This window comes from Lacerta agilis, chromosome 3 (assembly GCF_009819535.1).
Source record: "Lacerta agilis isolate rLacAgi1 chromosome 3, rLacAgi1.pri, whole genome shotgun sequence".
NCBI lineage: Eukaryota > Metazoa > Chordata > Lepidosauria > Squamata > Lacertidae > Lacerta > Lacerta agilis.
This window is the reverse complement of record NC_046314.1, coordinates 100,907,324-100,920,267: the sequence shown is the minus strand read 5'-3', so window position 1 is coordinate 100,920,267 and position 12,944 is coordinate 100,907,324. Positions and strand designations below refer to the sequence as shown.

The following is a 12,944-nucleotide window of genomic DNA, read 5'->3' as shown; positions in this document are numbered from 1 at the left end:
GCTCTGATAACAGCGGGGGTATTGTTGAAGAGAATTTGGTCATATATAACCAGCAGGCAAAGGAATATGAAGACCGGAGAAGCTAATGACAAGGCTGCAGTCACCCGTGGAATTTCTCGAGTAAATTAATTGTCCAAGTAGTGGCGTCATTTCAGTACTGTACAAGGTGATGACATTCAACCACGGCTGAGTCAAAAAAAGGGTATATTTTTCACAAGCGTTTTCATCAGCATCAAAGTAGGCAACTGCCACACACTTATATACAATATGATTTTGAGTGGATGATTGCTGTGAAAGCTTTGTCGTTCAGTGGCAGAAGGCCCCATGTGAAATCCTTTAGAATTTCAGATCCTTGGTGTTCATAAACGGATCTGCTAGTGATCTATGAAGCCTCTTTGCTGAATTGTTCTAAGTCCCGGGGGTTGTTGTTGTTGTTTTTTTGTTTTGGCTGCTTTTGGTTTAATATTTATTTTGCATTGGTTGTAAATAGAATCACACACCCTGGGATTGTTTCAGCTATGAAAAGCGGGTGATAAACATTACAGGTAGATAAATAAAGCTGCAGAACGGCGGCAGCATTTTGTTTGCAGTTTTCCTCAGTAAAAATGACTCTTAAAAAAAATAATTTTTTTTTGCATAAGCCTCTTAGCATCTGTCTCGTATCAGACTGACCCTGAAATACCAAGCTGCCTTGGCCCTGTTCCACGTGAGAGCTCGTTCCTGGGGACAGCATCAGATGGAGAGCAGCAACTGTTGAATTACCCTTTGTTTTGCCTTTCTATGGCCAGCTTGTAACCTGAGGAGCGCAAGAATGTGCAGCTATTTGTAGGTGCTGGCTTCAGACCGCTAATTGTGAAATCTCCTAGGTAGGAAGCTAGCCTGATTCACGGCGGACCAATTCCCACCGTGGCGTTGTCAATGGGCATGTGTCCTCAGGACAGGCCACGTGACCCAACTTGCTCTCTGTCAGCAGCGTGACCCAGAAATCCCAGGTGGTTGTTGGATGAGGTAGGAACCGTTCAACCTCTGCTTCCTGCCGTTCGTTGACCCTTTTCCATTGCTCCATTCCAGCTGCAGTTACTCATTGATGCAGTTGAAACCCTCCTTCCTTCCTTCCTGGAGAGAGGGGGGGGGGAGAGAGCACAACACAACACATAGGCCACTCACAGCACCTTGGGCTGTTCTGCTGACTAAGACGCCATTTGCATCACCAAGTAACAACTGGTTAAATTTAATGCCGCTGGTGCTACCGTCACACAAACTCACTGGCTGTAGGTATTAGCACTAGTATTATTATAAAAGCATAGGGGTGTAAACTCAGAAATCTGCATAGGGGTGTAAACTCAGAAATCTACTGCTGAGTTTCTGCATAACTCAAGTTAACAGGTTTGCGGACGCTCTCTGAATAGGGACACACAGAAAAAGACTGAAATGAACTGTTGCTCGTGGATGTGAAGCCTCAATTAGCATTGGTGGCAGGCATCTGAAGCTCTGGGAAGAGGGGAGATTGGAGGCTGCATGCAGTTACTCATTGTCACATCAACTTTGGGACCTTTTAGCTTAAAGGAGGGTTTTCCGAACTTGGGTCTCCAGGTGTTTTGGGACTACAAAATTGCAGTCCGAAAAACAGCTAGAGACCCAAGTTTGGGAAACATGGGCTTAGAGGAAAGACATGTAAGAGGTGACACGATAGAAGTTTATAAAATTATGCATGGAATGGAGAAAGCAGGTAGAGAAAAGTCCGTCCATCCTCCCATAACACTAGAACTCATATTCAAAACAAAAATAAAAATAAAATTCCTTCCAGTAGCACCATAGAGACCAACTAAGTTTGTTCTTGGTATGAGCTTTCATGTGCATGCACACTTCTTCAGATACCACGAAAGCTCATACCATCTGTCAGGAATGCTTTGATGGTGTTTCCTGCTTGGCAGGGGGTTGGACTGGATGGCCCTTGTGGTCTCTTCCAATCTATGATTCTATGATTCTAAGAACAAATTTAGTTGGTCTCTAAGGTGCTACTGGAAGGGATTTTTTTATTTTATTTTTTATTTTGTTTTGACTATGGCACACCAACACGGCTACCTACCTGTAACTGGAACTAGAACCCATAGACAGCTGAGTGTCAGAAGATTCAGGACGGATAATAGAAATCACTTCTTCATGCAGCAAATAGATGGCTCTCCAGATGTTGGTGGACTACAATTCCCTTCATTCCTGAGAATGTCCCCCGAGGTCCAACAACATCTGGAGGGCCACAGGTTCCTCCCCACCCACCTGCCCTAGGTAAAAAGTAAAGCGTCTGAACACTTTTAAAAATTTCCCAGGACAGCAAACCTAGGTAGATTGATCTGTTTACCTGCCTGGATGCATGTTGTGCGGGGCTTGTGACCTGCAACTTGCGTATCTGCGGAAAGGTACAAAGAAACACTTCAGCTTTTATTTGCCTTGGAAACATCTGCTAGGTGGAACTCCCCTACAGGCTTCCAGTACAGATTTTTACTGCAGCATCTGAAGGAAAGAGCCCATGGGCTATGCCCATTCCCGTTTTATATCTGTTTATTGGCCAGATCAAAGCACCGACTTTCAGTAAGCTTTCTTCAAAGGGCATTTATGTGCGGAAATGTCGCCCCTTCCCTCTCTTCTGCGACCCTCCTTTGAAAATTTTGAAACACATGAGCTTCAGGGTAGACCATTCCAGGTAGCCGCAAAATGATGAACCCCAGTTGGAGCAAAGCTTTGGAATTTGCAGAGCTAGCAGCTTGAAGACCAGGCAAGGGTTCTTGGGGGATATTTCAGCCTGCTGTAGAATGGCACTTCTTAGCCTCCCCCCCCCTTCTTCCTTTTACAACCCACAGGTCTAGCCTCTTGATCCATTTTTTTTCAAGTTCAAAGGATGGCTGAAACGCACTTTAATGCAACGAAGGCTAACAAACCCCTACCCTGCCATTTTCAGTTTCTCGATTTGTGCAACACGTTTTTGCGGAAGGATTAAAAAAATAAATAAATCACACACCTTTCCCTTAAGTTAGCACAGTCGTGCATCCAGACACAGCCATGGAGTAGCGTTTCCCCCACAAGCACTCAGAATGTTGTTGCTGGGGGGAAATGTGCCTCTCCATCACTACCATAATAATAATAATATTATAATTTATTATTTGTACCCCGCCCATCTGGCCGGGTCTCCCCAGCCACTCTGGGCGGCTTCCACCAAACATTAAAATACATTTAAAATATCACAGTTTTAAAACTTCCCTAAACAGGGCTGCCTTCAGGTATTTTCTGAATGTCAGGTAGTTGTTTATTCCCTTGACTTTTGATGGAAGGGCGTTCCACAGGGCGGGCGCCACTACCGAGAAGGCCCTCTGCCTGGTTCCCTGTAACTTTGCTTCTCGCAGTGAGGGAACCGACAGAAGGCCCTCGGCGCTGGATCTCAGTGTCCGGGCTGAATGATGGGGGTGGAGACGCTCCTTCAGGTATACAGGACCGAGGCCGTTTAGGACTTTAAAGGTCAGCACCAACACTTTGAATTGTGCTCGGAAACGTACTGGGAGCCAATGTAGATCTCTCAGGACCGGTGTTATGTGGTCCTGGCGGCCACTCCCAGTCACCAGTCTAGCTGCCGCATTCTGGATTAATTGTAGTTTCCGGGTCACCTTCAAAGGTAGCCCCACATAGAGCGCATTGCAGTAGTCCAAGCGGGAGATAACCAGAGCATGTACCACTCTGGCGAGGCAGTCTGCGGGCAGGTAGGGTCTCAGCCTGCGTACCAGATGGAGCTGGTAGACAGCTGCCCTGGACACAGAATTAACCTGTGCCACCATGGGCAGCTGTGAGTCCAAAATGACTCCCAGGCTGCGCACCTGGTCCTTCAGGGGCACAGTTACCCCATTCAGGACCAGGGAGTCCCCCCACACCCACCCACCCCCTATTTTAAAAAATAAAATGCTTTTGTGCAATCTTATCGGAGGCAGAGTCCTCCTATGTGCCACTCAAGCGACAGGGAGCGCTTGGGATATTCAAACAAACATTAAAAATGGCAAACGCTACCAGCTCCTTCTGCTTCCCATAGCGATGCCCCTCCTTTTTCTTGGACCTCATCAAATAATAGCCTTTTGAATTTCGAAGCCCTGAGAAGCATTCGTACACCCCTAATTTTAAGCCATACCTGCTTTGCTTTCTGATTTTGATATTTGGGATACAGATTTGGTATGGTTGACAGCAAAAGCCTCCCCCTACCGCCATCAGATAATACCTTGCTGGGACTAAACACAGCGGCCATGACATGGAGCAGAATATTTTACATTTCTTAAAATCCCCCTCCCTTTTTTTTGGCAATGCTAATTGCTAACCCAAGGAGTAGCTATAATACCAGCCAAACTGGGCAGTTTCAAAGTTGTAATTAACTTATTTCTTCCCCCTAGGTGATTATCCCTAGGAAGCATTTATTTAAAAAAAATATGTGTAAGCATGCACACAAAGACTTTCTTCTTTTTGAACAGTGTGTGTGTGTGTGTGTGTTTGGGTGTGTGAGCAAGGTAAATTAAAACCAAAAGCACATATTCAAACCTGCTGAATTGGATCCCAGTTAATTTAGTACGTGGGGGTTGGGGTTGGAATCCAGTTTGAAATTTTCTGAAAAACCCATGCTATTAATTTTGAAATAATCTTGGGAAGGAGGAAAATGGAGTTGTGGTTCACTGCAGAGGGTCATCTGAACAAGCTTTCGGATCCTTGTAACATTTTCCCCGTATGTGTGAATTGAGGATTCTGGGAGGCCCTACTCTGGTTTTGTGATCCGTAAAAACGTAAGAGTCATTTACAGTCCAGCTATGGCGCCTTAGTCTTTATAGCTTAAGGCAATAAAGCTCCTGCTATTAGGTCTGGCAAATCTCAGTTTTGGTGTCCAGGTGGTGCACATCTCATAAGCACTTCAGGGCCTTGTTAAGGTATATATTTAACAATAAAACTCTTCTTTCCACATAAAATTTATTCCATTCTGAATTTACAAGTTAGGATAGAATGCCTTTGTGTGGGTTTCACATTTCAGCAGTGTGCTCCACACCTCGACTGCTAGGTGGTGTGGATTGGAGGACTCTTGAAGCTCCAGCTCTGTTTACATGTTCTAGATGGGCTCTTCCTTGCAAGACCACTTTCCTTGTGTAAATGCCATAGTTGGAGAATATATTACCCAATCATGTGGGAAGCAGCATTATTTCAGGGCTAAAAGCATGCTCTCTAACCATATTTTGAAGGTCTAAATATTTTTTGGTAACTTACTAGTGGAAAGCCACTAGAAGTTTGCTTTTGTGTCATCGGGAGGAAAAGACTGATGCAGCATAAAGTCAGGCCATAGCAGCAGACTAGAGCCTGCCATTTTCGAAAGAGCTGCACAACTCAAACTGAGAACAGCGTGTTGGGTGGGCATCAGACTTTTTGAGGGTTCTGGTCTTCTGCCTGTGGCAACAGCACATTCTAATACCTCAGGGCAGGAGGGGAGAACCTTTGCAGAAGAGGAATTATAAGTGTCAGTGGAATTTTTAACAATCTCCACAATCCCAAGAATTAGAAATTTAATTAATCTTTTCAATGGCTGCAGGGATTCTTCCAATGCAGCCCGATATGTTAGTCTTACTACAGTTTAAGGATGTGTATTGTTTTCCTCGCGGGTGGCGATGTGGTCTAAACCACTGAGCCTAGGGCATGCCGATCAGAAGGTCGGCGGTTCAAATCCCTGCGACAGGGGATGAGCTCCTGTTGCTCGGTCCCAGCTCCTGCCCACCTAGCAGTTCAAAAGCATGTCAAAGTGCAAGTAGATAAATAGGTACCGCTCCGGCGGGAAGGTAAATGGCGTTTCCATGCGCTGCTCTGGTTCACCATAAGTGGCTTATTCATGCTGGCCACATGACCCAGAAGCTGTCTGCAGACAAATGCTGGCTCCCTCAGCCTATAGAACGAGATGAGTGCCACAACCCTAGAGTCGTCCGTGACTGGACCTAACGGTCAGGGTTCCCTTTACCTTTACCTATTGTTTTCCTATATTCACCCCCCCCCCCAAAAAAAACTTCCATGGTTTGAGGTCTTACCTTCTTTCTCCTTTGCTATTTTTCCAGCTGTTGGGACTCAAGCTAAGATATCCTTCACGAAGGAGCCGTATTCCCAGGATGCTTTTCATGGCCGCAGCGCCATTTTGCGCTGTGAAGTGGAGGAACCAAGAGACATAGAGTTTGAGTGGCTGCAGAATGGGGTCCCCGTCCAGGACACCGAGCGCCGCTTCAAGGAAGGGAGCAGCCTTCAGTTCACGTCTGTCGACCGGCAGCAAGATGGCGGGAACTTCCAGTGTGTGGCCAGGAACGTAGTGACTGGAGAAGAAGCTCGGACCACAAATGCATCTTTTAACATAAAGTGTAAGCGCACCTTGGTTACAAACTGGGCTGGTTGGTTGGTTTCAGCACCAGCATTATTGAATCCAGACTGGCACGAACGATTGATTGAATTTGAAATATGTATTATTATTATTAGTATTATTATTATTATTATTATTAATAATAATATTATTGTTATTTATACCCCACCCATCTCTGGGCGGTTTCCAACAGAACATAAAAATGCAATAATCTATTAAACATTAAAAGCTTCCCTAAACAGGGCTGCATTCAGATGTCTTCTAAAGGTCTGGTAGTTGTTTTTCTCTTTGAAATCTGGTGGGAGGGCGTTCCACAAGGCGAGTGCCACTACCAAGAATATGCTACCTTTCAGAGAGAAACCTTCCCAAAAGTGTTAAAAAATAATTATGGCAACAAACTTAAAAGAGTAGCCTTCAAACTACTTGTATACAATCACTTTTTAAAAAAAATCAACAGTGGGAACCAAACCCGTCTCCTCCACCCCACCCCACCCCCCCAAAAGGTTTTTCATATTTATTATACACACCAACTTTATATCTAGTCTAAACTATATACCAACAAGAAGTTGGTTTTATGGAGTGGGGTTGGTATGGATTTGTATATTTCAATATACAGTCGTACCTTGGAAGCCAAACGCCTTGCGATTCAAACATTTTGGCTCCCGAATGCCGCAAACCCGGAAGTGAATATTCCGGTTTGCGAACGTTTTTTGGAAGCCAAACGTCCGACGCAGGCTTCTGCAGCTCCCGATTGAATGCAGGAAGCTCCTGCAGCCAATTGGAAGCCGTGCCTTGGTTTTCAAACGTTTTTGGAAGTCGAACAGACTTCTGGTACAGATTGTGTTCGAGAATACGACTGTATTGTTATGTACCACATTAGGAACCTTTGGGCTGAAGAGTAGAAAAACAAATAGTATAACAGAGAATAAGAGTTGGTGGCTAAACGACCTAGGAAAACACCTCGGGCTACTTTCTAGAGATAGCCTGTGCAACAACTTGACATAATGTTGTAAGGCGCTTATTTATTTTTTTACCCTGGGTTCCACGTCGTTGTTAGGTTATCAGCAAAGTCCACTTTTGTGTGAACCGTTACTCAAAAAGCCAGGCCCTTAAAATAGCGAGTTTTGTGACACATACAAATGCTTAAAACATGCACCTGCTGTTCCTTTCACCCAGATTGCAGGCGTGCTGGGTATGCTCAGACTCTCTTTCCATGTGCGCACATACGTATTCTCTCAATGCGTTCAGCAGGCAGGAAGGAAAGGGGGCTTTGGAGAAACTGCTGCTCTCCCCTCCCAGTAGGCAAAAACTGCAAGGAAAGTGTGCAGCTACTATCTTGGCCTGAAGCCTGGAACCAAGCGGGTCTGTCTCTGATCAGTGCTTGGACCAGAGGCTGCCTCGCAACCCTGTGCATGTTCTGCCTTCAGCTCCGCTGCAAAAAGATGGGATGAAGATTAAATGCATAACCTTCCCGTGAGCTGCGGCTGCACATTTTTCCCTGAGGCAAGTGATTGTTCCAGAAAGCAGCTGCTGAAGTGGCAGAGCTTTACGGCTCTCTTACAGTAGCTTAGTCCCATTGGCCATCACCTAGGCAGAGCCAGCTCGTGGAGCCAGGCTGTACAGAAGCCGCCTACTACAAATGTCATTCTTGGTTCAGAGTGAGGCCAACGCAAAAGGAGTTAGGAGGGATTTGCAAGGAGCCAGATGTAAGCAATGGAGAGAATGTCTGGTTTAGCCTGCTGGTTTGGGTTTAGCACCTCAGGTGTAAATCCTCTGCCTGGCACATTTTGATGTTTGCCTTTCTCTCTCTCTCTCTCTTTCTCTCTCCCCCCATCCTGCCATGAATTCTGCAGAGCCGCAGGAATGTGACATCCTCATTAGTGGCCCAGCTGTGCTCTTCAGCGTGATCAGATAACATATACAATAGCTCTCACCTGCTGCTATGTAATTGTAGAAAGTCCACTCTGGATAGGCTCGCTGTATTTCAAAAAGTAAAAAACCAGGACACCCTGAAAGTTGTTGAGGCAGGACAAAGCGCCACCTTTCGGAACCCCCCCCCCCCCCCCGACATCAATTGCGCTTATGAAATCCCATTAATTTCCTGGAAAATCCAGACGTATGGCAGCTCTAACTTTGGAACAGCGTTAGAAACTCAAGATATATAAGCCAGGCAACAAATGGCTCCTTAGACCAGGGTTACAGTCAACAAATTGGAATACCTAGTTGCCATTTTTTTGAGCCCGGCGGCTCGAAAGTCGTATTTTTTCAATACGATTTTTTGGTTCCTGAAATTCATTCTGACTGTGCAGATAAAATATAGTGGATAGAATTCTACAGGATGCGTTGCTAGTGGGTGAAAACAGTCAAGATCCAAGGATCCCCAGGTATGCATCTCCAGATTGTGGAGACTTCAGGTGTCATCCTGGCAACCTGGGTGTCTTCACTGATAGACTGGCAAATTTCAGGCACTGCTTTGGAAACGTCCCACGACTTTTGTGATGCACCAAAACAACAAGTACTACATATGATATGAGTGGAGCATTTGTAAATACAGGCATTTGACAAGAGAGCCTAGACTTCGCTACATCATCCACTGTGACAGGGCTGCTCCTTGAAATATCAGTTACTTTTGACTAGAGGTAGGAAACCTGTGTCTCTCCAGGTTGGGACTCCAACTCCCACCAGCCCCAGCCAGCAAGGCCAGTAGCCGGAACTCATGGGAGTTGTAGTCCAGGAACACCTGGAGGGCTACAAGGCCCCCATCCCTCCTTTTGACCCTTATGTACCTAATTCGTTGACTGGGGGGATTTGCCAACCACATAGAATGGAAGCCTTCCATATGGAAACCGAAATTTTCCATCTGTCGTTTTTGTTGAGTCTCAAACCATAAGTGGCACAACATTTCTTCTGCTAGTTATTACCTGGCCTCCTGGCCTCAGTACCGCAGGGCTAGCTTTTTGTATAGCTTATCTCCAAGCACAAATTGAACAGAGGGTGTATCTTACTAGCTCTTTCACCTGAGACTGCCACTCTAAGGCTCCCTAAAGTTTATGTGTTAATATAAAAGTACCTGATGCGATTAAAATAATAACAATTATATATATATATATATATATATATATATATATATATATATATATATATACACACACACACACACACACACACACACACACACGCAGGCAGGCAGGACTGATAAATGGTTTGCATTGTCTCTATGCAGCTCGGTGGGTGTTTCCCCCCCAGTGCAGAGCAAGTGCCATCATGCAAAGGTGGAAGCCTTTTTGCATTCCTGTAGTGACCCTTTGACACCTGGTGTCAGGTATACGGACGCTTCCAAAGCACAGAGACCTGAAAGTGACCTTTGTTTTGTTTTCTCTCCCCACCCTCTTTGCATTAGGGATCGAAACAGGGGGAGTTGTCCTGAAGAACCCGGCCAGAGTGGAAGATATACAGAGTTCTGCTCCAGTAACGTTGCGATGCCATATTGATGGGCACCCTCGGTAAGGAGTCGCCAGTGTGAATGATTACTTAAACAGTTTCTGCCGGCTACCTCTCCTGCATCCCCACCCCAGAAAATACACCTTTTGGAAACTCCCTCCTCCAGTAAACTTTTCTTTAAACAATTTTTAATTGGTTTTTAAACAAATGCACTAGAGATTAAACACTTACCTAGCAGCACATGCAATTGTGTTTGTTTCATCCATGGTCTCTAGACATGCAGGTACACATTCAACATTCAGATATTTTACTTAAACATAGCTTCTCCATTGAGAATATTTATAACAAGGTCCTGATTTGTGTCATTAACATATTTAAAGAAAGGGGCCTGTGTTTATTGGAAGGGATCTCTATTTGTTATGACTTTAAGTGCCCTCCTGCAATGTCTGAGGTGCTCAGACTTTGTTGTAACCCAGATATTAGCCTCCCATATATTCAGGGGTATTTCAGTCTGGTTCGTTCTTCAAGAAACACTTAAGCACTAAGAAGAGTTTAATAGAACAACTCTGAACTTCAGAGAGAAGGTAGATTTTCAGCCCTCTTGCTGATGCCTGAATATGCTGCGGGAATTTGAAAATGATTCAGAGCTGGCATGTAGAACAGTGCTAGATCTCCACAAGTACCCTTTTGGCATAACGTCGTTTTGCAGAGTCTGACCCATTTGTGGTGATGGTGGGAACTGGGGAGAAAGGCACACCGTTTGGAGCTGCCTTTTGACGATTGCCCTGTTGGCTGTAATCAAACTGCCTGTGTCTTCCTAGCCCGACGAGCCAGTGGTTCCGGGATGGCACCCAGATTGAAGACGACCGAACCAACTATTCCGTCAGCAACAAGGAACGGACGTTGACCCTCAAGAGCGCCAGCCCGGATGACAACGGGGTCTATTTCTGCTGTGCTCGGAATGCCATGGCCTCGGTGTGCAGCAGCAACAACTTCACTCTCAACATCATAGGCAAGTGGGTGTGTTTCTCATTGTGGGGAAAGGTCTCGAGTGATGGCTGCGTTACCTTCTGTTGGACACAGGGTAAGCCAGAGGTGTGCCTGCAGATATAAAAGCCCCCCGTCCTCATTTTATTAAGAAAGGAAACTACAGTGGTACCTCGGGTTACAAACACTTGGGTTACAGACCCCGTTAACCCGGAAGTAATACCTTGGGTTAAGAACTTTGCCCCAGGATGAGAAAAGAAATTGTGTGGCGGCGGCAGCGGGAGGCCCCATTAGCTAAAGTGGTACCTCAGGTTAAGAACAGTTTAAGAACAAACCTCCAGAACGAATTAAGTTCGTAACCAGAGGAACCACTGTATTGACCTGGAGGAAGCAACCCTGGGTAATTCCGGAGGGAGACAAATAATGCTTCTTCAGACTGCACACAAATGTCATGGACTGGCAAAGGAGTGGTGGGAGGCACCAGCTGGGAAGAAGGCTTAGTGACAGAGACAGGGGATTGGTGGTGGAATGACGACGAGTGGTCAGAGGGAGCAGACCGGGAGGAGGAAATCAGAGAGGCTGCTGAAGAAGCCAGGGGTTCTCCCCCTCCTGCTGCGACCAGCTCCTCTCCCCACTGGTCTTCTAGGACCAGAAGAGGTATGAAGAGGGTGGAGCAAAGACAGGCACGTCAGCAGAGTCTCAGATTGATTGGCAAGGACCCGGGGAAAGAAGAGACTTGGGGAACTGTGGGAAGGCCAGGACCTTCAGTCCTCGCAACTGCCTCGTTGGGGCAAGATCTGCTGGGAAGAGTTGCTGTGCTCACTAGGCCTGGCTTCCTGAGCTGCTTGTGTCTTTGAATAAAGAGTTCACTGACAATGTGTGAGTTAAAACAAAATAAAAAATAAAAAAATTACTTCCAGTAGCACCTTAGAGACCAACAAAGTTTGTTCTTGGTATGAGCTTTCGTGAGTTGTTACTGCTCCTGGCACCCACCCCTGATGCCAGGTGGTTCACTGCCACAAGGTGTAACAGTTGAAGCACAAGGCTGCCAGTGGCTGCTAGTCATGATGGCTATATATTATTTTGGGGTCAGAGGCAGTATGCCTTTGGGTACTAGTTGCTGGGGCTCAAGAAGTGCTGCGCTTATTTCCTGGGCTTCCTATAGGCATCTGATGGGCCATTGTGGACCAGGTATAGACAGGCTCTACTTATGCAATAAACCATCACTTTCTCATGTTCCCCTTTTCCTCACGCCAGATGAAAGTTTTCCCCGGCCCGTGATTGTTCCTGAGAACCAGATTGTCAATAGGAATGAGGAGGCCATGTTCCACTGCAAGTTCCAAGCTGTGCCACCTCCCACCCAGGAATGGCTATTTGAAGACGACACTCCTGTTTCCAATAAGTCCAGGTAAGCCGCCCCTTTAAGGACAGAAAACGTTCTGGTGGGTGCTGCTCATGTGAAATATATATTTCCCATTTCCTCCCAACGTAAGGGAAGTGGACGTAGCTAAAGCCTGACAAGACGGCTTACTCTGTGGTATCAATCCCTCCATACATTAATTAGGCTTAAGCACACAGGGCTGCTTTATTTTTCATTGGTATCCTTTTGACACAACCTTGATGGCAGAAAGTGAGGAGGAATTAAAGAACCTTTTAATGGGGGTGAAAGAGGAGAGCGCAAAATATGGTCTGAAGCTCAACATCAAAAAAACTAAGATCATGGCCACTGGTCCCATCACCTCCTGGCAAATAGAAGGGGAAGAAATGGAGGTAGTGAGAGATTTCACTTTCTTGGGTTCCATGATCACTGCAGATGGTGACAGCAGTCATGAAATTAGAAGACGCCTGCTTCTTGGGAGAAAAGCAATGACAAACCTAGACAGCATCTTAAAAAGCAGAGACATCACCTTGTCGACAAAGGTCTGTATAGTTAAAGCTATGGTTTCCCAGTAGTGATGTATGGAAGTGAGAGCTGGACCATAAAGAAGGCTGATCGCCGAAGAATTGATGCTTTTGAATTATGGTGCTGGAGGAGACTCTTGAGAGTCCCATGGACTGCAAAAAGATCAAACCTATCCAAACCTTCTGAAGGAAATCAGCCCTGAGTGCT

The 12,944-nt window shown here is 45.8% G+C and overlaps 1 protein-coding gene across 1 annotated transcript in view; it reads left to right on the top strand.

Moving 5' to 3' along the window:
- PTK7 (protein tyrosine kinase 7 (inactive)) overlaps positions 1–12,944 on the top strand; it is a 103,924-nt gene that overhangs the window by 67,929 nt on the left and 23,051 nt on the right. The window contains exons 2-5 of the mRNA XM_033144934.1: positions 6,114–6,407; positions 9,807–9,909; positions 10,669–10,859; positions 12,092–12,242. Of these exons, the coding sequence (XP_033000825.1) occupies positions 6,114–6,407; positions 9,807–9,909; positions 10,669–10,859; positions 12,092–12,242 (739 nt within the window). The remainder of the gene's footprint in view (positions 1–6,113; positions 6,408–9,806; positions 9,910–10,668; positions 10,860–12,091; positions 12,243–12,944) is intronic.